We start from the raw sequence: 27585 nt of genomic DNA on the forward strand, positions 1-27585 counted from the left end.
TATGATTAAATACTTTATTTTCTTAATTATTAATCTTTGCTTACCTTACTGCTATCACGCCTCAGAAATGCGGCTGTAATGGAGCTGCGCCGCTTCTGGCTCTTGTCCGTCTTGGAGAATAGGCCAAAGGCGAGGGAGCTGCGACGTGGAGGCTTCTGTGGTGGAAACTGTGGTGCCTCCTCTCCATCCCCATGCTCTTCGATGTTGACCAATGACGATATGGAGGCGCTGCGCAGCCGATACTTGCCGCTATCATTACTGCTCATTATTATTGTTGTTTGTTGTTGTTGTTCGTGTTGTTGTTGGTTAAAAGCGATCCTTAGGTCGCCTCAACTCAGTTTAGCCGCTAAAGCACTGTAAATTATTTACGTTTAATATTAATAAAGTTGTCTAAGCCATTTGCTAATTGCAGCCGCTCCAAACAAGGGAGCATTGTTTCACTCTCACTCTCTCACTCGCTCTCTCTCTCTCTCTCTCTCTCGCTGTGTGTCACTCTCTCTTTGTCTCTCTCTCTATCTCTCTCTGTTCCACTCTCGCTCAACTTTTACTTTCAATGAACTCCATTGAACCGACATTAGCAAGGTAATTAGCAGGCCATTGTCGATCGCCTGAAACACGTCAACGTCTACCGTTGATATCGTCGCTGGAATATACATATATATTTATAGATACATATGCAGTATCTAAGTGCATGCAACGTAGGGCATCAGCACATCATGCACGAGCAACTCGATTAACAGCTGTGGAAGCCGGGGCATTTGTGGGTGGGAACGAGAACTAGTTGCAAAGAGTACAGTTACAACGATTCGCTTATTCACCTACACCAAAATCAATCTTCAAATTAGTTGAAAGAATTGAAATTGCAATTAGAACGATTCACTTGATCGCCAAAAGCAAATCTTTAGCTAAAAAATCGTAGAATATTTGCCCCAATTATGTGAAAAATGTCGAAGTTTATCAAATTCCTTTTATTTTTCTTTTGGAAATACATACGTATATATATATATATATATATATAAATTTTATTGTTATTAAGCCGCAATATTTTTAATCCAAAAAGTAAAATTCCATTAAGCCGGAATATTTTAGTTCGCAATTCAAATTAAATTGTTTGTATTTTGTTAACTGATTTATTATTCTTATGATTTGTTGGTATTAATTAAAACCAAATAAATTAGAATTGTTTTTTTTTTTAATTGAATTGAAATTGAAATTTAATAGAATTAATTACGAGTAAGTGTAAAATTTAGTACCGAATGGAATTTTATTTAAGCCAGCACTTTTAAAGTGTGCAACTTAAATTTAATTGATTTAAGGTATCAATTATAAAGTTTTCAACTAGATTTCAATTAGTAATAAGTTATTGTTTTTTGTGATTTAAATTATTTTTATTACAAAACGATTTAAAATAAATTCCTATAGTAAAATTGACATTCAAAATAGATTTGTTTCAAACTGTTCCTAACAAAAATTAAATATAAACAACGAATAGTTTTAAAGATTGCTCTGCAGCTGCTCAAGGTAAGATTTGATCAAATGAGCAAATAAATACGTTGCCCGGCATTTAGAAATAGAATTTAACAAAATGAATGGTTTAATGGTATTTAGCATAACAATGGTTAGCATAAATCTCAATGCAAAATACTTCTATAGAATCTTAAACAAAAGTTAAAGCACAGTTCGCTCTAAGAATATTATAAAATATTGTTTTTTTAATCTATACAAATCTGGAGCATTGTCTATTTTAATATATTTAAATCTGATTGAACAATTCTAAGCTCTGCAGACCATATCAATGTCTACTCTAAAAAATCCATTGAGCTGAACAGATATACCCGAAGCATTCGACTCGCTGCTTGGTGGAATAAACAACTGCTAATAATGCAAATTAGCTGAAAACTTCATAACATCATGACAATAGCCTACAACCTACGACAACAACATAACAGCTGCTACAATAGTTCAACAAAATCAGATATTAAAAAAAAAAATACTTCAATGAATAAACTATGATGATGATGATGATGAAGCTGACAATGCTGATTTGGACAAGTCAAGAGCCACGCTGCCTGGCTGCGAAATCGAAAGTGCCTAGTAACAAGTATATATATAAATATAGATATAGCTAGAGGGAGAACAATGAAACATATTCAATATGGGCACAAGTTGAATGCAATTAAAACACACTCTAATTGCATTCATCCACGTTGTATGTGTATACATCTGGGGCCTGTAAACTGTCTGCTGTTATATGTTGTTTAACGCCTGGTTGAGTTCTCGATTAGTGTTTAGTGTGTCGTTTACAATTCTCACGTCAATTCACCGTAGGGCTATAATTATTGCCAGTTTATTCAAAATTATAGACATAGCTAATGTTGTAAAACTTGGATTTACAACCAATTGGAACTCAAGTCGAATGATTGCACGATAGTTACGGAAATTGACGACTTTGTGTGAGCAGCAACTTAAAGTGAGTAATTTAAAATTGATTTATTTATTTATTCCTTTTTTTTTTAGATTACGTTTGTATTCAATGTGAAGAAAATCAACGAAAAGACGAATTCAAATATTCTTTATCGTTTTGTCTTCTATGTGAAGAAAAACAATAAAAAGGAGATTTTTTAACTATTTAGAAAATTGTGCAAGAAATGAAACCCTATTTTTAATGATTTAGAATAAATTTGCTTGGATAAATAATTAAAGTCTTTTTTTAGTTTTTGTTCAGAAGTCATAATCGGGAAATGTTAAGTGACATTTTTGTCCATAATAATTACTTTGAGATTCAGATAAATATATATTCCATTTTATATAAGATTAATATTATTGTATTGCTATAAATCTCAGATTAAATGCAATTTTGAGAAAAATTAATTCGATTTAGCTAGAATATCTCTGATAGTCGACAACTTTGAGTAGCCGTCAATAAGTGAATTAAAAAAAGACCATTCAAGTACACATAATTCTATCTGATTTTCTGTGAATATGTCCGAAAGCCTGATAAAGCTGATGATGATTAGATAGAATTAAGATTGCAAGCCCCACTCAAGTGGAGGGAGTTACGAAATTATCACTACGCATTTATAATGATAGAGTGCGAAAAATGTATTCGAGTGTTTTGTTACACTTGACGAGTGGCCTATCGAACTCGAACTCGAACTCTCGCGTAAGCCCCCATGTTCAAGTGCTCTCCTCCACATGGGGGTCTTATCTGGCAAACAAACAAAACACAAAAAGAAGAAAAAACTAGAAATAAAAAAAATTTAAAAAAAAAAACAAACCAAGATGCCACAACAACAACAACAACAGCAACAATAGGAATGGTCAATTTGAATAAGGCCCCGTATAATAAATATGAGTATACCATATATGCGACTATAGCCTTGTGTGCGTTCAGTGCTCAAACTGAGACCACAACCGGTCACAAGACTCATGGCGCTTACATTGCCAACTGTGAAGCGAGATGTGAAGTGAAGTTCACGCTCGAAAGCCGGGCTATGTCAATAGAGTTTGAAGTCCGAAAAACTGGGTCTCCATCTGGGTCTGGGTCTGGGTCTCGGTCTAGGGCGATATTTTCGTTATGCAGTCGCTTCGTATTGTTTTCATATATGTGTGTTATATTATTAAAGAGTCACCAGCCAACCAAACAACAACAATTGTGCAATGCGCATAAATGAATAGAAATCGAAATCGAAATCGAAATGTCGATGAACAATATCTTACTGTGTCAATGTCACGGTCACTCAACCAGAAAACGGGTCATTTGTCTATCGTCTACTGTCAAAACTCCAGCTGTAAAGCATACAATTTGTTTTGCCCACATTAATCATTACTTTAAAAAATTTCCACAGCCGAGGGTGGAAAACAAGTGGAAAACTACAGCACGTGATAAGCGCCGTTCTCTTCACTGATAAGTCAATCATGCGTTTTAGCATGTCTGCTGCTGCTGCTGCAGCTGATTTTCACACTCAATTGGCAATGCAACAAACAAGTCGCTATAATATGATGTTGATGATGACTCAAGGCACTGCTGGCACTGCTACTTGAGCCATGTGTCTGACAGATAAATGTGTGGCATAGTCACATTGAGAGGCTGAGCTCCGTTCAAAGTCGCACAATGCGCAATTGCAGCTGGAAATGACAACTGGAAATGACTACTTGCAAATGTTTCACAAGGTTTTCACATGTCAAACACTGATAATGGACAATACCTTAAGAAAATACGCACTTAATTTATTTGCAGTCAGCTTAAGAAACGTCTTTTTATTTGCACTTGATCGATTAAAGTGAAAACTGTGAGCCTTAATGCACTGCAAAATAGTTTCTTTCGTGCTCCCAACTGATCCTACAGCGCCTCCATCAACCCTGATTCTTGCATGAATTCAGGAGTTTTAGCCGGTTTAAGGATTTATATGTGTTCCGAGTTTAAGTCATGTTTCTCTGGGATACTAAATCATTTGCTGGTTACGGCGATACAGTCTTATTTAAAATGCTATAAGAATGCCGCCTCATTGTCATAAAATGGGCAGATTCCAGATCGAGTTTAACTAGGCGACTGCTTAGTCTGTCAAGAGACCGGTGAGCCTATTCCTCCCCAAGTTAGAATGCTCGAGTGAAGAGAGCTCGACTGGGAGTTAACCCAAACCCAGCTATTAAATTTATTAAGATATTAATCGGACACTAAAATCACAATTTCCTCATGTCTAATTTTAAACGGTTTTAATGAAAACTTGAGCAGCAGGCAAACAAATTTCAAATAGTTTGCAAACCAAAAAAAATGCACTTTGATTTATGCCACATAACTACAAATTGCAACTGGAATATTTATATAGATTATTATAATCTAGCAGTTTAAATTTAATTTGCCATAGTCACTCGCTGATAAGCTAAATCGCTAACTGCTCAGCACTAAAATCGGCTAATAATAGTGTTAAAATATGTGCGTGTGTTTCACACACACATACAAAGTAGTTCCATTTACAACAACAGCTGCAATGACAATTGCACTTTCGCTTTTGCATAAACAAAATAAAGAAAACAAGCGAAAACTTTGAATGTATTTCACAGATACAAAAATGCGAGGCGTGCGGCGAAAATTCTGCTGCCAAATGAAATGAAACGCAATAGAAAGAAAGAATGGCCAAATAGGCTGGGGATGAGTGTGCTTGACTTTAAAATACCCTGCACCAGTTATGCAGAAAACAATCTAATTAACATAAGCAGCAATCATTTTCTTACCCTAAACAATTGTACCACAATACTTAAAACAAATACATTTTATGATTTTCACCTCAAATTTTAAATAATTTTTGTCTAGCCATAAAGAATGAGAATAAACATGTACATCCACATATTTAACGTGGTGTTAAAAAAGAACTCAGTCTGTCCAATTTTTATTTAGGGTACAGCGAAAAACAACAACACACACACACACACACAAACACACACTATATCACGCATGTCATAAACAAAAGCGCACCCAAATACGTCACAGCAATATCAGTGAGCATAACTAAAAGATACAAAATTTATCTGGCACTATATGACAAGAAGTCGTATAAACATTGCCTACACGAAAACAACACACATCTATATAAATATGCAGACATATATATGTGTAAATATTTACGAATATCTTTTGTCATTAAAATTGTGTTTTGAAATTTCCGCACAATTGATCAAATATGCAATAAAAATATATATGAACACTATTACTCAACTGCAGGGAAATGACTAACGCTTTATTGTTGCTGGAAGCGATTGGGAATCGTAATAGAGCTTAGTATCTCAATTAATACTATTATCTTAGTGATAATTAACAGATTCACAGGTATAATTATGATTAATGTGTGTACTTTAAATTGTTGTGGAAGTCATTGCGTACTTAATATCTGTTTGCCTCGCAAATCTCTGCTCAAATATTTGAACTATTTTTATTTTTTTTTTTTTGAAACTACGCAAGCAGCTGCTTATATGCTGATCTGCAGCCCAGTTTCTGCCACTTCTCCCCCACCCCTTTGCCCAGTTGTAGTAATGCTAAAAAAAACCGGTTGCTAATAAGCAACTTATAATCATAAAATGATCATAAGCAAAATTCACACACACACACATACAAAAATTCCATAAGATCATTAATCAAAAAAGTTGCGATAAATGAACTATGTCAATTAAAAGTGTTTTGTGCACTTTGGCTATTTAGCAATAAAATCAAGTCGATCGCTTGGCGAGTCATTGAACTGTGGGTGTGCAGCTACACACACAGGCACACACACACGCAAAAGATACAAATGTATCTACAACGGGCAGCGCGCTGTTTTAAGCATCGCCAGCAAGTCAAGCGGCAATAATAATAATAACAACTGAAAAACTGTTTAAAGTTTTTGGTTTTCACCAATTAATTTTCGTGTTTGAGGATTAAAAAAATTAAACTACAAAAACTACTTGTAAAACACAAAATTATATATATTTTTAATAAATAATTAATGAATTGCTTTTCTTTTAGGCACTTAATGTACTCTTAAATTGAATGCTTAATTTTCAAATTCAATTGGTATTTAGTTTTTTAATTTTGCTTTAGCCGGATCTGTCTAGGCAATAATTAACTAAATACAAGTTCCGGCATTCAATTAGAATCCGCACATGCCAGTTACGGGTTGGGCCATCTACTGGGAGTGGCTGCAGCATAATATCTGTTTAGTCAGGCCCAGGTGGAGCGGAGATAACATATAATGCAAGTTTTATGGCAATAATTTATTGTTCAAGGTGCACTGATTGCATAAAAACAACTTTCCATTTTTGCACAAGTATTAAATTAAGTTATTTTTAAAGTACTTTTAACTAGCTGTAATAACCAGACATGAATTCAGGCTGTTGTTCAATGAGGCAAGATTGAGACTCATTACCAAGAACTACTCCGAGAAGCTACCACAACAGCTGGTAGAAAAATTCGAATGATTTTTATTTTTGAAAGCTCTTAAGGAAAACTGCTCCACAAAAGAGCGAACAATCCCACCCTCAAGGATCGATTAGCAAGTGTCGCAAGTCGATTTTCAAGAGTGTCAAATTCATTATTTGACCTCAATAATTGTTGGAATATTTGAATTATTATGGAATGTCCCACTAACGTGAGGGATTTCCCACGATTTAAAGCATTTGTTTAATTATGGTTGAAATGGAATTAATGGCCAAATGAACATGATTTTGGTCTTGCAAAAGTAACACAAACGTGTTGCAACTCTAATTCCGATACGAAAATTAATTAACTATATAGTTGACATTGATGTCTATATCTATACATATATATGCGACTTTCAATTACTTGTTATCTTGGAAAAGAATTGCAATTACATGCAACTCATAATTTGAAACCAGGCATTATAATTATCACCATTCGTTGCTGTGCTGCTGGTCTCATTTATTGTCGAATATCGAATATATATAATCGAGTTGATATTTCGAGCACGTACATCGAATATTATAGTTATTATATGCGTTATGTGAGTGCAGAGAGTGAGTGCAATAAAGTGGCATTAATAAAAGTGGCAGACACAACACTGAGATAGAAATCCGCATTAGAATCAAAATTCAAGCACATGACAGCCAGAAAATGGCGATGACGATGACGTGCTCGTTAACAGCAAAGCGGAAGGCGTAACCACAACAGAGAAAGAGGGGCAACAGCTCAAGGAACTTGCCAGCGGCAAAGACTGAGAGAGAGAGCAAGAGAGCGAGAGACGAGTGCGGGACAACATTCTATTTGTTTTGCTGTGGCAATAAAATGACATAATCCGTAAGCCGTGTGACACTTGAGACGAGCCGATTTTGTGAATGTGTGTATGTGTGTGTGTGTGTGCGTGTGTGTGCACACAAGAATGCTGACCAAGACAAGGCGAGATTTCTATAATGTAATGTATAAAATATAGCTGTGTATTTGTAGTTGTTGTATCTGCACAATTAAAGGCGTAACTTATGCTTGTCAATAACAAGTGTGGTATGTAAATTACATGCATAAATAAATAAAAAAATAAATTAAAATTAAAAGTATAAACGTTTTTACTGAGGCGGAAGTGAGCGCCTTTTGTTTGCGAAACCAGTTCGCTGCTATTTTGCTACTTTCATATCTATGTATCTGTATCTGTGTATGTGTGTATCTGTGTGTGTGTGCTTAATCAAACTCAATCAATCGTCAAGCTATTTGTTCCGCAAAAAAATCAACAATATTGCTTACAAGTGTGACAACAGCAACAACAACATTAACTAAAACAACAAACGCCGACCGCAAGACGGAACCAATTGTGCAAAAAAAATATATATACCAAAAACACAAACAATTCAATGGCTGGCAAACCCCTCCTAGAACGGTTAATAACACTACCTACATATATTACTTATGCCCACGAGTTCCGCTGCGGGCGAGCAATTGATTTAATATGCAAAACGGAAATGTTTCCTATAAAACATAATGACAGCCCCAGTCAGCAATAAAGCTCAGGATGAGATTTTGAGATATGAAAACGTAGTTAGAATTGTGAAGGGGAACATTCAACTGTTGTTCTTAAATATTTTGCAATATATTTTACTTTTAGTTGAAGAAATTGCTTCCTATTCTAAAATTGACAAATATGAAAAAAAAATGAACAAAATGCTTGACGTAACGTCAGTTATATAAGTTGAGATTTAAGATTTATAAAGTGATTTGAAAATTAACAAAAATATACCATAAAATATGCCGCTTCAATAAATATCCTATTTATAGTTTAATTTGCAATAGCAAAAAGTTTTCCGCTTAAATTCACAGCTTAAAGACAAGAACAAATATAAATTGGCCCACACACAATTTGTACCAATTTGTTGTCAATTTTAAAATGCGCATTTCAATTAACACAATTTTGTCTAAGCAAAAAAAAAAAATGAAATAAAAGTATTATATTTAGAATTATATGTTTCAGAATTAATTTAAAAGCAGCATTTTATAGTTTTGCCCGGAATTATTTACTTATACAAGAATGAATGAGCTAAATTAAGGGCATTATCGAACTGGAAGCAGGATATATCTGCGCATATGTGTACACTGATGTTTATAATAAAAGTGCGCTCATTAAATTATTGACATTGTCAATAAATCACACACAGGCAGAAAATAACAAAAGGTCGCAAATCAAAAGTGCTCTTTGTACAGATACAAAAGCCATAAGATACTCTTGGAACTTAAGAAGCATATGAAGTGCCTTTGTTGAGTGACGATTGATTTTTATTTATATATATATTTTTTTCGCATATGTATGAACTGTATTTATTTGTGTAATTATGACAATTTTTTGACGCCACGTTAAATAAACAAATAACACAACAAAACTCACAATAAGCCTCTTTGTCTGCGACAAGCTCAGCAAATAATAATAATAATTTAAAGAAATAAGCTCATAAATAATTAAGTAAAACCTAGGGGATACCTTCAAAAGAACTGTTAAAAATATTGATTAAAACACAGCTTCTAGTTTTGTAAATTATAAAAAGTAGAAGTAGATTGTTCAACGTCAAAATACTCTTTGGTTAATAAATTGTGTGATTGTTAACCGGTCTTGTGAAAATAGTTAAAGTTGATCAAGATTTTAAAATCCATCCGTTGCCTTTGCCCAACTCCAGGGTACATTTTTCTAATATATAATATGGGACGCATATCTATTTTTTAGAAATATTTTCCATTTTTAAAAATATAAATTTTATTAGAAATTAGACTCTGAATATTATAGTCTCTGAGATTGGTTTGCTCAATAAAGGACATGACGAGAACGAGTCGACTGTTGATGCTGATAAAGAATGTGTATGCTTTGGAGATGATTTCTTCTGCCTGTTACATACTTTTGCACAACTTCATTGTACCCTTTTAGGAATTTTGAATGGGTTGAGGGTATACAAATGACAATAACCTGTCAGTTGGATTGTTTCCTGCCGTGTTAAAAGCCTCCTTTCGAGAGCTATTTTGCATAAAAATGTGCATACATAAGTGCATAAACATAAATAATAAACAACTTTTTGGCAGAGGGGCGATAATTGCATAAAATGCAATTGCATTTCAGAGCGTTTTGCTTCCTCATGGCATGGAAATGAATTTAAGCGCGACAGTCACATGCAATCAATAATAAAAAGATGTAAAAAGTATCTACGCAAGTATCTTACATTTAATTTTTTTTTGCATTTCCGCGTTCGGCTTGCGTAATTATTAACGCACTTCATTTAAATTTTATAGTTGCTTGATTTGCATCTAGTATGCACTTAATATAAAATGCCTTATGACGCACTTAGCATATTCAAATTTTTGTACAAAAATCAATTAATTTATATTTGCTCTATCTCGGGTAGACTTTGGCGCTGGGGCGTTAAATTAAAATAATATATATACATATATATATATAATAATGTCGAAGACTTCGTTTGAATGCAAAAGGCAAATAAAAGCAAAAGCATAAGCTATTTTTGACAAATATCTTATCAACTGACAGAAAAAAAGCAGACTAACAAATTGACAGCCAGATAGCAAAGTCACTAAATAATATTAATTATAATATTAACTCTTCTCCCCATTAATATGTAAATATTTTAAACGAAAAATAAGCCTTTTTTTAAATGCCTGATCGATGGTTTGCATAAGAATGTTTTAGTAAGAAGCGCAAAAGCTGCTTGTTTTTTTGTTTGTCTATTTTTAAAGCGTCAACATTTTTGAAAAACATTGGCTATTTATAAAGAAGATTAACATAACGGGGCTTATAGCCGGCAGTCTTTTTGGTGCTATATCGAGTAGTCTACAAGTGCAAAGAGAGAAACAAAGAGAACAAAGAGAGAAACAAAAGCAGCCGCCAAACAGTCTACAAAATTCGGAAACTAAACAGCTCGTTTCGCACATTAGCATAAATATAATTGAAGAAAACGAATCACAGTTAGAAATTGGAACTTTGTTTTTGGCCACAGCACTCATGAACAGTTATCGCTTAAATGAGAAATTCTAGAAATTCTTCGCTACACTATTTATATGTATTTATTTATATAACTTATGTACAACATTTTATTTATTTTTTTGTTGCATATATTTTCTGTGCATGCGAGACTATAATATTTGTACGCTATCTTAAGTGATCACTGTACTAACTCCAAAATGGAGAAGGTTAGAAAGCAACGGTATTTAATAATATCATATGTATGCAGCGGCTTCAAGCCTATTTTCATATGTATGTGTGTAAGTTCATTACTTTGAAATACCGTTGCCATTTGTTTCTCTACGAAAATGGCATCGCCGGGCCAGAAACGTAGTGCAGACAGTAAAGCTTGCGTGCTCAACTTTTTGCTGTTGTTGTTATTGTAACTGGGGTTGTTTTGTTTTATTGTGCTGATGACCTTAAATTAGGCGTAGGTCTTCATTTTTTTTTTCTTGCTGTTGGCCACGTTTGGTTTGCTTAGTTTTTTTATTGTTTCTTTTTTTCGGTCAGCTGTTTTGTGCGATTCGGCCTCAAGTTGTAATAAATAACAAAAAAAAAATCTTACAGTCGTAAGAAATAACAACAACAATGCTCCAAAATTGCCTTGACCTGCAGGCGAAAGAGCCGAGAATAATGGCAAATAATTTTGTTGGTTAGCTTCGTTTGGATTAGCCGCCACATAGCGCCTAATGTGAATACATATAAAAGTGAATGTAATGCAGACAAAAACCAAAAAGGAAAATGAGAGAACAATAACAATTTCAGTTGTAGAGTTTTTTTTTTGGCTCGTTGGGCTAAGAAAAATAAACCGTTTGAGTGACACAACTAAAAGGAAATCGAAACAGCAGCTTAAGACTAACATTAAACGAAATTAAATCAAAGACAGCGAGTGACTGAGAGAGAGAGAGGAAGACAGCCAATGCTAGCTGCCTTTCTCTGCTGTCTATTTCTTTTTTCTTACATCACACACACACACCTGATTTATATAGCTCTCGATGATCCCTTCGCTGGCTTCGCTTGGTGGTTTGCCTTGTGAGCTTGTGCTCTAAACTGCACTCGGATTTTCGTTTCCTTTGTTAAATCTTTTCTTCTTTTTCTTACTTCTTTTTTGGTTGCAATTAAATTCGTTTGGTTGTTTTAGTCACATTTCTAACTGGTATTCATTTCACTTTTTTTCTCTTTTTTTATTTGTAGCACTCTCGTTAAAACATTTAAAATACACAAAGACGCACGCGTCTAGTAAATTTATTATAATTATCGTAGGTTTTATTTGTTAATGCGTTTCCAGCTGCTCTTTGGCACCGCGCAAAGAGTTTGAAAATTATGCACTCTGTAATTATTTTTACAATTATAGTTGATTAATTTTACAACACACACACATACCCAAAATCATAGTTGATCAAATTTGATGCAAATCGAATTTAAAGAAAATGCTTGCTGAAGTTTTTCTTTTGTTAGTTTGATTTTTCCAAAGCGTGGACAAAATTCATTTACGTATATATTTTCAATCAAAAGAAACAGTAACCACAAAATGAGCACAGACAAAATTAGACTGACAACAACAACAAATATAGCAAAATTGTCATTATTATTGCTTCTTGTGACTGCAACAAATTGAAAACCACACTCTCTTAACACACACACACACACACATTCACGCACACTCACGCACACTCGACACAGGCATACATATAATTAAATAATTTAGTAAAACATGGGCATGGTGTGTTGTGTTTGCGAGGGGGTTGTAGTATTTAATTATATATTTATATTTGATTGCGTATTGTTTGAAACAATTTACAATATTTATTCGTGGATGTCACTGCACATTCAAACCGGTATTTTTACTTATTTTTGTATTTAATTTAGCACGTACGGTATTTTGTATTTTATTATTTTTTCTTTACTTCTTTCTAAGTTCGCGCGCGCGCTTTTTTTTGTAACTTTTCAGCTAGCGATGAGCGATGAGCGATGAGCTTACAAAATACAAAATAAGAGTTTGCTGACACTTTTCTGTTTCGCTTTCGCGCGCTTCGGAGCAATTTACTTGCGTTCGTTGCAAATGAAAAACTTAAACTGATCGACAAATTTCTACCGTAAACCGAACCGTGCATGCAGTGTCTCAGAAAACAGCGACAAACCTCAGGGAAACAAATTAAATGAAACAACAAAAATAATAACAAAAACAAAAATAACCGAACGCCAACGAATACGAATACGATCTTTGACTGACGCTTACGTCGCTGCTGGCGTTGCTGTTACCGTCGCTGTCGACGCTCTTGTGTAAATTATGCCATTTATTGCCGTCGCACAGTGGCCACTCACAAACATGGCTGCACTGCAGCACTGTAGAAAAATCACTCATATTCTCCATTCAATTTTTAAAAGTCAAACGAAATATTCATTTTGTGCATTAAATTGTACTTTATTTTATTTCCATTTAAATCTTATTATGTTTAATATGTCAACTATATTTCTGCTATTAGTCCTGATCGTTAAAATATGTGTTCCACTGTGCGCAGTCTTTTTTGTTTATAGGGCAGCGTTCATTGTGCTGCTCTCGCTCTCTCGCTCTCACGCTCTCTCACACTCTTCTACTCTCGCTCTTTCTCTACCGCTCTTTCTCACTCGCTCTCTCTCTCTCTCTCACGCTGCGCTCTGGCTCTCTGGGCGAGTCGCCATGTGCTTCAATAAACATAAACTTGTTTTTGTTGGCAGGTTTAAGCGTAGCTCACAGATTGCTTATACACTTCTTTTTTGTTTTTGGCTATTTTTTTTGTATGCTATTTTTTAATGCTTCTCAAAATAAATGTAATAATTATTAATAGTTGAGTTGCGTGCCTTAATGTTTTTTTTTACTGCTTGAGCTTACAAACAATAAAACAATACTGCTGATCGGCTAAAAGTCTTAGTATGCTGCTAAACAAATAAAATGTTGCTGTCCACAAGCAAATGTTGCCAAGACATGTTGCTGACATTCAGCGGTATTGCTGACACCTTAGCCGTTTTTTAGTCGCTACTAATGCACATGTGCACTGAAACTAGTTTCAAATCGGGACTGCGTTCCGAATTCAATTTAATGCAACTAGCTGCAATTATTTGTATTTATATATTTATTTTATTTTTTTTGGAGGCTAATCGCTGACTTTGTAATTTTATTAAAATTACTCATACGCACAGTGAGCCGGTCAAATTAAACGTTTCAAACGAAACCAAATCACTTCCTGCCTTTACTTAATATAGGTCATTATGGCAAGGGTGAAAGTAAACTGAGTGCCCTCACCTTCCCCCCACTTTTGCCAGCAGCGTACAAGGTTTTGCGTAGATAATAATTATGATAATCGAATTGTTCAACCTTCAACCTTTAACTGAGAATTTCCTTTAATTTAAGCCGCTGAAAGTCATGACTTGACTTGACTGGCAAATTATGCAAGAGGTTTACCTCATTTTCAACCTTCTCACACTATTTTTTTATTATTATTATTTTGTTTTTTTTTTGTTTTTTGTAATCATCAAATCTGCATTATCATTGTACACTTTGTCTTGCATTCTCTGCGTTTATTTTGAATTCGAAACCTTCAAAACAATTTGAATTGAAACTGAAATGCATTTCGACGTGTGGAATGTGTAAATTATTTTGATATATAATTCTCGTGGATATTTACTTCTTTTACGTCATACACTATAATTGTTGTTGATTTAGATTTATTTAAATGCTAATTAACTGCGAATCTAAAAGTGTTTTAAAACCACTCAAAAAGTCGGCACTTTAATTGATTAAATTGCTTTGATTGACCAGAATAAAGCCAGCAATCGTTCAAAAATCTATCTATGCCTATAAGAAATTTATGGTTCCTTGTCATAAACACAATATACACAACAATAAATATATGAAGATGTATATATATATGAATGTGTATATATGTACATCGGTTATTTATGTTTTTTGTATTACATGTTATCGATAACAAATTGATATCCGATGGCAATAAAATACACATTTTTCAGGCTATAGTCGTCCAATTTAGAATTAATACACGTATATCTACTGATCAACTGTACTTCTTGCATAATTGGAGTTATGCTATTGCATATCGATATGTTATCGATACATTTCAATGTGCCAAACTATGAGCTATGTTTTACTTGATTCAATATATTTAACAGCTGGCTGCTGGGTATCTCCTAGTCGAGCACTATCAACCAGTGATTTTTTACTTCTTGTGAATTTTGTTGTTGCTTGGAATGTTTATTTATATTTGCAATATTTGTATGCCAAATGTGCGCAAGTGTTCGCCGTATTTCGCTCGTATTTACATTTATTTATATTTTTATTTGCTCTTCAATTGCAGTTTTTGCTACTGTAAATAAAAATATGACAGAGCGTTGTTTACAAAATGTAAAAAAAAAAATATTTAATACATGCATATTATTTATTATTAATGAAGTCAAGGAAATAAGTTGTGTTAAGCAAGAGAAACAACACTGAATATTATATACCCTCGAACTGCTCACATCGAAATTTCATTATGAATATAGTAGTCAAAAACATTATCAAAATATTACTCAGCAAGCCTTTAAAATGTTATAAATTAAGCCAAAGAAATGAGTTGGCGCTAAGTAAATAAAACGCTAAATTTGATAGCTGGAAAAGTTGCCATTATAATTAACTGTGACAATAAATACCAAAAATTAGTTTTGGTTTTTTTTTTTATCAATTTTATTTAATTCAGATAGCATTATATGATACACTCTGCAGACGCGCACAAATGTAATAAATCCAACCAAAAAAAAATAACATAAATCATAAGCTAAAGAATTCGCCTTTAATTCCTATACTAACTGTTTATTTTAATTAAGCAGCTTACCTATCAAATAGTTAAATTAATAAAAATGTTTAAGCTTGCCTTCACAAAATGTACTCACAAAATACTTAAGCTGCTTAATTAAAATAAAGCATAAAGCATAATAAATCAAATAAAATCGAAAAACGAGAAATTTTACCTTTAACTCTTATAATAAGTACTCGCGAAATAGTTAAGCCGCTTAATTAAGATACCAAAATAAAGATTTTAATTTAATTTAATTTTTTTTTCCGTCTGTCAAACAGCTGATGCAATTCCCAAGTCCTTCTGCTTAAGCTTGCAGTTTAACTGCTAAAAATGCAAAGCTGAAAACTTTATTTGCTCTTTGTGTGTGTTGTTGCTGTTGTTGTTGTTGTTGTTGTTGCCATATTTGTCTGTCATATAACGGAAGGTGTGCGAATTTTTGCAGCAAGTTTCGACAACTTGTTTGTTGTTGCAGCTAACTATAAATAGCAAAAGACAACGACAACAACAACAGCAACAGCAACAAAGACAACAAAGTTGACAACGTTGATTGCAAGTTGTTTGAGTTTTGCTTTTATGTTGGTCTGGTCCAATAATGAAAAGAAAAAAACCGGCTTGACAGGAAAACACTATTTTCGTTTAAATAAGGAAAAAATGCATAACAATTTTTCATTTTTCTTCGTTTTTTTTCGCAAACTCGACTGCGACGCGACGCTGCTGCTGGCGTTGACTGCGCTGCCAGTGAAGCCAGCTATCCTTCGGCACAAAGAAAAACCCTTTACGGGTATAATTTACATTTATACGGCAAAGAATGGCATGGAGCTCGTAATTTATAAAATACTTTTCTATATTGAATATAAACAACAGTTTTTGTTCGGTATTTGAAACCAAATACAATAAAAAAAAAGGTTTTAAGTCTTGAAAAGTGTTCTTTACATTATTTTATACATATTGGTATTTATAAGATAATCCTATCAAATATTTTGAAATATATAATTATCAATTATAGGCAACTCAAGTTTTTCAAATTTTGTAAATGAATGCAGCTAAATATTTACGAATTAAAATACTTGTTACTTATTTATTAATAGGGTATTTAAAGGCCAATTCGTAGACAAACAAAAGTATTTTGGCTTTGCTGGATATGCAGCTGTTTTATTGTTCGACTTTATCCATACGATTTTCGACTTCTTTGGACCTTGTTGTGCACCTTATTTGGCCAGCTGACAAATTGACAGCCAATGCTCCCAAATATCCACAATGAGGTTATTTTCCATCTCTACTAACACACACAGACATAATGTTTATGTGCTTGAGCTGATTTCAATTGCAAATTTAATATATGTGCACATCATTTTGCATTTATATTTATAAAAACAATTTTCAACAATTATTCTATGTTGAAATTATGTTACATTTGTGTGCTTTGAAATATAAACATGTTTTCCCATTTTCAATGGCTGCAGAGAATACGAACAATACATTTTCTGAATTAAATACAAAAAAGGTTTTTTTGTAAATGCCACTAAAAGCGACATTTTATTGACAGTTGGGGGTCAACAAAACATTTGTCACGACTCACTAAAGCAATCATATTCTATGGTTAACCACAAATTCCATCAATTTCAATATCAGTCAACGCTTTTAAATCAATGTTTAAAAATTTTCATCGTGATTTATACACACGCGACTTTATCATAAATTTTCTTTATTTACTGGGCAAACAACCAAAGACTGTTTTTTTTGTTGTTGTTTATTTATTTATTTATTTTTTTATCAACCTTTCAACATATTGCGCATTTAGTTAACAATTTGCCTATTTTCTTTGTTGGCCGAAGGACAACAAAAATATAGTATTGAGGTCAATGTCAATTATACAATAATTCTTTTTGATATTGAAGAAAAATAGGTAAAAACCCCAACTTGTTATTTATTTAAGTTAACATCATATTTTATTTTGGCGCCAAGAGGGTAGACGACAGTTGGGCTACATCAATTATGGGTAGATTTGTGCAAACATGCAATCGAATTATTATTATTAATTATATTGGCCCATCATTGTATCACAAGACTTAAAAGATATATGGGCATGTTTAAAGCTGAAGCAATGCTCGAAGTTATAGAAAGCCACTCAATTATAATGCCGATATTTGTTCACGATTTCACACTTTTGCTATCTGATTTGCAATGTTGTTGCAAGTTGATCAATTAATTTTAGTAGTGAGTAACGTCTGCAAAAAATATAATTGATTTTAAATTGATGTGCATCTTTTAATTATTCAAATCTACTACTACTTTCTAATTTTCCAAACGCTGATCTGCACCTTGAGGTAATCAAGATCGCGTCGACTAGTTGTTGTTGGGAATTTTTCCATTTTGCCTGCATTTATTTATCGCAGCAGTTACCAAAAACATTCCATTGTGTGTAATAAATGCATACGTGACAAGTGGCCGCAATACCAACAACAAAGAATATAGCAAATATCACAGCATTTTCCACCCGCTTTGAATTGCAGCCTGCTAAGCTAAATAGCATGCACAAAGCATGCTTCAACCTAGTAAGAATGCACTGCCTGAGTTGTCTGACTACACTCAGAAAAATGATTTCCCTTAATTGTCAAAAATCACAAAATAAGTGATTTTTAAGACGGAATGTCTTATTTTCTTTAAAAACATTTCATTTCTTAACTTAACTTTATTTAGAAAAAATAAACATTTCTGAGTTCCAGTGTGTTTTTTTTCATGTGCGTAGAGAGAACTTTAACACTTTTTTTGGAATTGTGAATTTAAGAAAAATTAATTTAAAAAAAAAACTTTGCTTTCTACTTTTTGAAACTGAGAAAAGAATATACATATAAAATAAATTTTCTTATTCACAAAGATTTTTATAAATAATTCTGAAACACATAGAATCTTTGAAATTGTTATTATATTTTTTAATATAACATTCAAATGAATTTTTATTAAATATTCATTGTTATCATAGTTTTAATTACTTATTTAATGTTCAGATTTTTTATTATGAATTTTATAAGCATTTTAAAAATATTTATGAAATATGTTCATAATAATGAGTATGTTAATATCAGTAAGCTGTTCTCAATTCAAATATGCATTACAGGGTATGATGATCTCATTAATTACATTGCATGTTATTTAATGATATTTGACACAAACACACAGAAGGTATTTGTTGACTTGTTTGTTGACACAACACCAACAACAGAGCTGAAGGAAATTTATTTATGATATTTTCCAGAGAATTTGGAAAATTTTCATATCGCTCTATTTGCCAAAGTATATATATATATATAAATATTGTTTAAATTCAGTTCAGCGACTCTTATCGGCGGCATATTTGGCTACGCCTTGAAGAAATGAGTAAATAATATTCAGAGTAAATATCAGGTAACTGTGATAAGCATATGCGTTGAATATATAATTAATTTAGATAAGGTCCAGACAAAAGAGCCGAATATGCGACTACAAGCTGAAAGTTTAAATGTAATTAATATATATATATGTAAATTTTAAATAAAAAACACTGATTAAACAAATTAGTCTACTGAAAGACTAATATAAATCTATTGAAATTATATAAATATCTTTATTTATTCCAGATATAAAGATTACAGTTGAAACACTGATTAACCTAGCGAAAAACGAAAAAAATGACAACTAAAAAACTTGAAAGGATAAATTAGCGACAACAATTAAGGTGACCCCAGCAATCAGCAGCTGAGGTCAGCTGTCAATATTTGATTATATCAATACGGCCACGCCTCTGTGTCAAATAGAATTGAGCTGTTAAACATATTGGATACCATATAAGTATAGAGATGGCATCGGGTGACAGTCCCCCGGTGTGGTTGTCAACTGTTTGTCATATCCCTGTTAACATATCGAATGCTAAATTTGTTGAGCACTTTTCCAATCTCATTTCATTTCGAAAGTAATCAATTTGTAAAACAAATCAAGTCGATTGTTCATTACTGATTGTTGCTCGCAAGGACAACAACAACACCAACAACAAGCTAATAGTCAATACATATTTACTGATATTTGTTATTGCTATTTTGTGTGTGCGCACATGTTTAATATGTTCTAATAAACAATAATGATAGGTAATTATATTGACATAGTACTAGTATTTATATTGTATTATTGAAATGAATGTCAAGTCTTGACATTGAAATTACAGCTTCAAGGGCCAATACGTTGACAATGTAGATAAATCAGTGGAAATAGGGATATTATCTATGCATTACAAATATCGAGAATTGAATTTTAATTTAGTAAAATAAACAAAGAAAGCCAAGTGATAAACCACCATTAAGTCAATGGACTAGGTGATAAGTAAGGCTAATGTAATCGATATACCCATTTAGAATGGCTTCAGGGTATACAAATATTAAGAGAGAAATACTTTTGACCTTCTTCAGTAAAACTGTACAGATCATACACAAAAACAACGACAACAAACAACAATTTTTGTGAGTCATTTTAAAAATGTATTTAGACAACTTGGCTAAGTGCATTTTGTTGCCACATCGTCTAAATAATATACATCTATTTACATAACGATAGATACACAAATATGCTTGCATATTTAATGCTGCTGCTTAGATAACAAATACATATATATATATATATCTTTCTTTTGTCGGATTTTGTTTGTGTGCTTATAAAACTGTCACTGTGTACAACGACAATGACATTGTGTCCAAACAGCTAACAGACAACGAGAACAGACTAGTCTAAATCGTAGATGGATGTGGCACTAAATTAAGAAATTACGACATTGTAAGCATTGTTAAATATGAAAATCAAATAACTTTAGTAATTGCAATAAATTAAAGATTCACACAACGTAGGACATCCATAAATTAGCCATTAAAAAATGCAAAAAATAAACAGGAAAACAATCACAATCATATGTTTGGCTACGCTGATTAACAACGCTTATGAGTGTTATTAAAATGCCACGAGCAGCACGTTATGGCTAACAAACAGTAGTCACAGTCACTCGGCCAATAAAATCACTTGATTTGTTAACTGAAATCACAGTCGAGCCAATTGACATTATCTTTCAGCAAACAAAACGCATAGAACAAATCTCAAGTTCAACAATAGAAAACTCCTTCTGCAAGCTTTAAATAGTTGGAAAAATACTCATCATTAAATCGAAATCAATAAATATAAATATATGTATAATATAAATATATATCAAAATTTACAATCTTCGGATAAATTCAAGTACAAAGATTCCAATGCAGGTGATTCATTTATAAAAAAAAATAAAAATAAAGAAAAGAGATAAAGCAAAATTCAATAATCTTTAATTTAAATTTTAAATATCTGAAAATCATTCGCTAGAAAAATACTCGAACTGTTTTTTTTTTAAGTTTATTTATACTACAAAATCATGTTATAAAAAGAGGTCAACGAACAAAAAACAATCTGAAATGCTAACAGACATGATCTTGAAAGAAGTTTGTTTTTTCTTCCTTCTCAATTGAAGATTCACTATTCTAGATTGGATTTTGCAAAATTCTTGTTAGACTGCAGTTTGTTTATAGTTTATATTTTTTTTATTTGCTTTGAGTACAAATGTCGCTGATTTGCATACACAATGAAGGCACTTAATTGTTGCAATTACTGCATACTCATAAATTCGAAGCGCTTTCATCGAAATGGCATTTTTTCAATGTCTTGTTCAATTCATTATATAGGCGATATATAAAAGTGTATATGCATTTGGTTTATAGATATTTTTTGTTTGCTGTGCAGCTGGAAAACATATTCAGAAACGACCACAGTCGCATTCACATTCACAGAACACACTAATCACAATTTGTGAGCTGTTGCAACAGCTGTAACGGACATGCTACAATTGTGTTGCATTTTATCCAGACCGCAACACGAGCAAATGGCAAACAACATTGGCCACAACCATTGACAACAACAGCCACGCCCAACACCCAACTTTCAGTTTCCACTCAACTGAATCCACATCTGCACAGTGGTATCAATGCCTAGAGATTTGTGGAAAAGTATTAAACTCTCTACGGACAAAAATCAAATGGTGCAAAACTAATTGAAGTCCTGATATATTATTTTTTATTATTATTATGATTCATATTTGAGATAGATATTTAATAACCTTTCAAAACAAACAACTTATAGTAATATGCAATATTGACAAAATTTTAATGTAGGAAATGTACAACTTTTTATAATAAAATAAAACTGGCTGAATGAAATCCTGATAAAATATTATTTATATTTTTAGTACTCACATTTCAATAAAGGTTAATAATAATATTGAATATTAGGCAATTATTCAGTTATAGCAAGGCATATTACAACTAATTTCTTTTTCCCTGTTCAACTTTAAATATTTACAGTTGCTATAATTAAATCAATTATTTATTTTTCTATGAAGCATATCATTACAGCTTCTGACCTTAATTTTATAATTATATTCTGATTGACGTGATTAAGCAAAGCCACTGTGCGCCAGGCAATCGATTAAAATTATGGCCAAAAACAATGCCAGGAACAGAATCGGCAACAAACGAGAAACGTGTTGTTGCAATTAGTAATACCCTGTGCACATCAATTAGCTGAGAAAGGGTATATTGAATTTGTGCACACGGTTGAATGAATGTCGATTTAATGGACTTCAATTTAGTTTGAAACCAAGTTTAAAAAAATATTATTTGCATTTTTTAAATTAGTGAAAATGAAGTAATATTTAAAGTTATTTAAATTTAACAAAAACCCAAACTCTTATTTAAATTATTGTTTATCACAAACTAAATTCAAAATAAATAGAATACAATCTTAAAGAAACTCTAAATTAAATTTTGAATATTTGCAAGTATGTAATCATTTAATTTATAATTCTTTAAAAAAACAAAGTTTTAAATGTTCAACAGTAAATCATTTGTCCATATTTCCAAGGAATCATTAGATTTAGAAAATTTAATATTTAATTGATTATCACGTATTTGAATACAGGGTATTCTTTTAGTCCAACACTCTCAATTAGAACCCTACAAAATTGCTGTTTTTGGCTTTGTTCATGCTGACGTTGACAGGCTGCAACAGAGCTCATCACAGCTGCAAGTGAAAGTCAAACATGAAACGCACACACAACAGATACACACAACCTAGCAGATACTGAGCAGGGAGCTGTAGAGGACGAGAGTCAGTCAGACAGATAGTCAGGCAGGCAGTGAGGCAGTTTCACTGGGGCAACGCTGATGATGGTGATTATGTGTGCATCATTTCCAAGGTCAACAGCTATTTACAGCCCCTGTCTGTCTGTGTGTCTTTGTGCCTATATATATATATATATATATATTTATATATATATGTGTGTGTGTGTGTTTGATATTAATGCGCCACAAACGCGATACTATGCAAAATGGCCCAAAGGATTGCTTAAGCGACCACAAATTTGATTGTTTAGTATCATCATAATCATTTTGATCATCCCACAGAGGCGCCCTCAATTCCAGACGTGCCTGGCATGGCTATTGCCTCATCTCAAAATTATCAACTCTATAAATATATTAACACATTCGCACCCACCCATCTTTGGAGGGCCCTGTCTATATTGGTTTTTCGGCTATTACCTTCATTTTGCTTAACGTGATTTTTATGGTTTTGTTTTCAATTAACAATTTCGACTCATTCATTGTGTGTGTGCTTAGATATTCCATATAAATATAAAAACATTTTTTCAATTATTTTCGCAGTATTAAATATTTAATTGTGCGTATCAAAAATTTAATTGAAGTAGAAGTTGAAGAAAATTCACAGTGGCTGAAAGAATTTCTAATCTTTGGCGTCGTATCTAATACTATATTGTCAACTAGAAAATGCAATAAAATACTTATTCAATATGTATTATTAATATGTCAGATTCAAGACGAACAGGTTGTGTATTACGTTACTAAATAAAACTACACAATGCAGAATAAACAACTTTCCACTGTTGTCTTCAAATTTTGTAGATGTAAACAAAAATTACTGATTATTTTTGTTACTCCACTTATCTCTTCTTCTCTTTTTTTGGGCTATATGCACATTTTTTAAGCCAAAAATACATATTATATGTACATTTTTAAAATTTCAAGATCAATTATCAATATTTTGGAAACACTTGAAACAAAATTCAACCTACACAAAAGCGCTACAAAAATGGAACCCATTTAAAAATATGTGTACTCAACACATACTTATATAATTTTTAAAAAATGTGGATAAACAGGTTGAAAGGCTTCGGCAACGAGTTGAATTCCATCGATAAGTGAAGTGAGGCAGTCAAGCAGCCCAAAAAGGAGAAGAGCCATAACAAAACATAAGAAAGAAAAACGTCAACGATCAAGGCCAAAAGGGTTTCAAGGTTATTAATTACCAGGAAGCAACCAACAACAGATGCAACCACAATATTTTTTATTCACCAAGTCCTGATATATATATATATATATATATATATATAAAACCTGTTTATTCATTTTATTTTTATTTTTTGATGAGCAAGTTTATAAAAAGCAACTTCAATTTTGCTGGCAGTTGCATTTTTAACTCGTTCTCGAGGTTAAACCAATTATACATCGATAACAATTACCAGCAAAATTTATAGGGTGTTCAAACAACTCTAAAAATTGCACAATCAAAATCAGAGATAACTAAAAACTGCACTCAATGCGCATGTATCAAATCAAATATGAATATGAAAGTCATTTGACACATGCCCTTAGAGAGATCGAGAAATGTCTAGTAGAAAATATCTTACTTTTATTGCATAATTTTATATGCAAATTAATTAACCAAATGACTGAGTAGGGCAGAGTGAAAAGCATTCATTTCAGTTTTCTGATACAGACTCTGATGTTACTCAGTTAAAAAACTACAAAGAAAAGCTAAAGCATTTCCAATAACTGCCTTGAACCCGAGTATCTGCTGAGTACAGCTTAATAGTGCTGTCTCGGCTAACTTATTTTATATTTTTTATATTATTATTAATATTTATAAACGGAATGTTGCAATATTCGACACAGTTTTCAATCTGCAAAAAATACACATATGAATTTTATAAGGAAGTGAATTTGCCAGATGTATTTGTATTGTATAAAAATTGCGTAAGTAGTCAGCTGAATGTTGATTATCGCGCCTTTTATTAATTCGTTAATGGTAGATCGCAAAATGGCCATAAAAATATATAATACCTGTTTCCTGATTACGAAATTGAAGTCACTTTCGGGTCGATTTATATGTGGGTAGGCTTAGCGCCAGAAAGACGCAGGATGTGCGAAATTAAAATGTCAAATTGAATTGATTTATGGGCAGTGATTCATTTGTCTGTTGCCATTTATTTCGAGTTGATTCCTCTGTTTCGCTCCGTCAGCGATTTGTGCTCCCTATTCCCCAATACCTAATCCCCCAATCCCTCTTCCCGTGTTCGATTTCGATTCCGTTTCGTCTTCTCTCACGCTTAATGCGCAACTGTCCAATGTCAATCATTAGTTGTCATCGAAAGGGACACAACTGAGCCCAAATAACATATTTAACGTGAATAATTTATTTGTACTTTTTTTTTGTAAGAGATAGATTTATTTGGGTTGAATTTGACTTTTTTTTTTAGAAATATTTATCAGTATGTCTATAACCATATATCTGAATATAATCAAGAAGTTGAAGATAGTGAAGAAGTAAGCAATTGATATTGCTTATATATATATAAATATATATATTAAATTAGGTGAAGTCGATTAATTCAGGGAATAATCAACTTTTATTGCTTACTTACAAATATATTTTTGTAAGGCCTTAAAGTAAAAATAAGTTGTTGCAGGAGAAATACGTAATTAACGCTACTATATTATATTATTATATTCCGAAATATTTAAATATGAATATAATATTAATATTAAAGAATAGTTAAATATTTGTATCAAAAACTTTTACTTAGACTTTCTTGCTTATAATGTTTAACTTTTTATACATTTTGATTACTTTTCACTTACCCTTGACAAACTTTCGTGTGGATCACTTGAAATTTGTAATTGTCATTAAATCAATGCCTAATTAATTATAGTTTAAAGTGCTGTTGAAAGTGCCTTTAAATGGGTGCGTTATTTAAATAGGGGAATCATCAAACTTTGGTTTTATCGCCTGTGTGCAACTAGGAAAAAACGTAGCTCAAAAATAGTGTTTTTTGTTTGTTGTTTATAAGACGACTACATTTGCTACGTGCTGCTTCAAAATTTGTTGTGATTTTTGTTTGTTGTTCATTAACAAGAGTAAACATTTTTTCATTTTTATTTGTTTTGGTTTTTTTTTGTCAAAAATACAAATATGAAACTATAAAAATATTTAAATACAATTTACTTTGGGAGGGGGGCGGAAAAGATATATGTAAAAAATTCTACAATAAATGCAATTTTCAAATAAATTAAAATATTGAAAAATTGTATGGAAGAAGAAGCGATTAAGAACAGAAACTACAAAAGCCAAAAAACTTACTGCCAGGAGAAGCTGCCGGTGATGCCATCTTTAAGACGATCACGCAACGAACGCTGTCGACTTGGTCCGGATCCGCTCAATGGCGGCAATATCGTATTCTCACCATCCTCCAGCACCGTGGCGATATTCGATGCGGATGTTGAGATGGGTGCGCCGGCATTCTCCATTATCGATGGCTGTTGCTGCTGATGATGGGGATGGTTCGATTGATGCTGATGCTGATGTTGATGAAGTTGATGTGGCGAGCCCGGCGAACCCACTGGCGAGTCTCTGTTGTTTAAATGCCGACGAATCGAGCCATGACGTGGTGAATTTTCGCGTGACATTATTTAAATGGTTTTTTAATATTTTTTTTTATATTAATTTGTTGTTGTTTTGAGTTGCGTTTCGTTTCGATTGTTGTTTAAATTATTGGTGGTTTTGGTTTTATATATATATATATTTTTTTTTTTTTTGGAACAGAAATTTTCATAAAATAATTAGAAGCATAAAATAATTAGTTCAATTGCAGCCAATTATTTGTAGATTTCTTTTTTTTATTCTTTTTTTATAGATGAAGAAAACGAGCGATTTGAACTTGCTTTAACTTGTAGTATAACTTTTTGGTTTTCTTTTTTTTCTTTTGGTGAGAGTTATTTATTAATTGCACATAGAGCCAAAAATGTTGTGTAAAAGTTTTGCTATTCGAGGAAAGGATAGGCATAGACAAAAAAAAAATTAGTTGAACAAATAAGTTTATATTAAGAAATTGCATTGAGTAGAATAAAAACCATTATATTTATTATAGAAGAAAATATTTTCGATTGTTTTTTTTTTTTCGAATATTAGTAAGTGTGAGTTGTGGGAGTATGTGTTTAAAAATGTTGTAAATGATATAGTAGATATGGAGCCGAGTTCGAAAGGTACAAAAAAAATACGTTGAAAGATTCTGTATTCTAAATATTAATAGAAGAGCAGCTTAGCAGCTGTAAAGGAGTTTGAGCAAAGAAGAGTATAAATAAGTCGTTAAGCGTTCACAGGCAACATGCAACATTTGTTTTTACTGGATATTATTTATTTGTAGAAAATGCAGAAAAGCGTTAGAGAATTTGATATGTATATATACTATATAGAATTTCGATAGCAATGAAAAACGCACATGTTTTATTTATATATATATATTTTTTTTTTGGTTTTCGGTTTTGTGTTTATTGGGCTTAGCGGCTGGGTGGCACACGTACAATATCCAATGGCTCAGGTTGCCTAAG

The 27585-nt window shown here is 32.4% G+C and overlaps 1 protein-coding gene across 15 annotated transcripts in view; it reads right to left on the reverse strand.

Annotated features, from left to right (window-relative positions):
• LOC6567756 (TLD domain-containing protein 2) overlaps positions 1-26679 on the reverse strand; it is a 76452-nt gene extending 49773 nt beyond the window's left edge. For 6 of the 15 annotated variants that reach the window (XM_032739997.2, XM_032739996.2, XM_032739995.2 and 3 more), the window contains exon 1: positions 26339-26679. In XM_032739997.2, coding sequence (XP_032595888.1) covers positions 26339-26664 — 326 coding nt within the window. In that variant the 5' untranslated portion in view covers positions 26665-26679. Of the gene's footprint in view, positions 1-44; positions 355-11946; positions 12174-26338 lie in introns of those variants that run through there. The other 9 variants (XM_032739988.2, XM_001994006.3, XM_032739989.2 and 6 more) reach the window with 4 other exon arrangements.
• Between the last annotated feature and the right edge of the window lie 906 nt (positions 26680-27585).

The sequence above is a fragment of the Drosophila grimshawi genome, unplaced genomic scaffold (assembly GCF_018153295.1).
Source record: "Drosophila grimshawi isolate 15287-2541.00 unplaced genomic scaffold, ASM1815329v1 contig_311, whole genome shotgun sequence".
Taxonomy (NCBI): Eukaryota; Metazoa; Arthropoda; class Insecta; order Diptera; family Drosophilidae; genus Drosophila; species Drosophila grimshawi.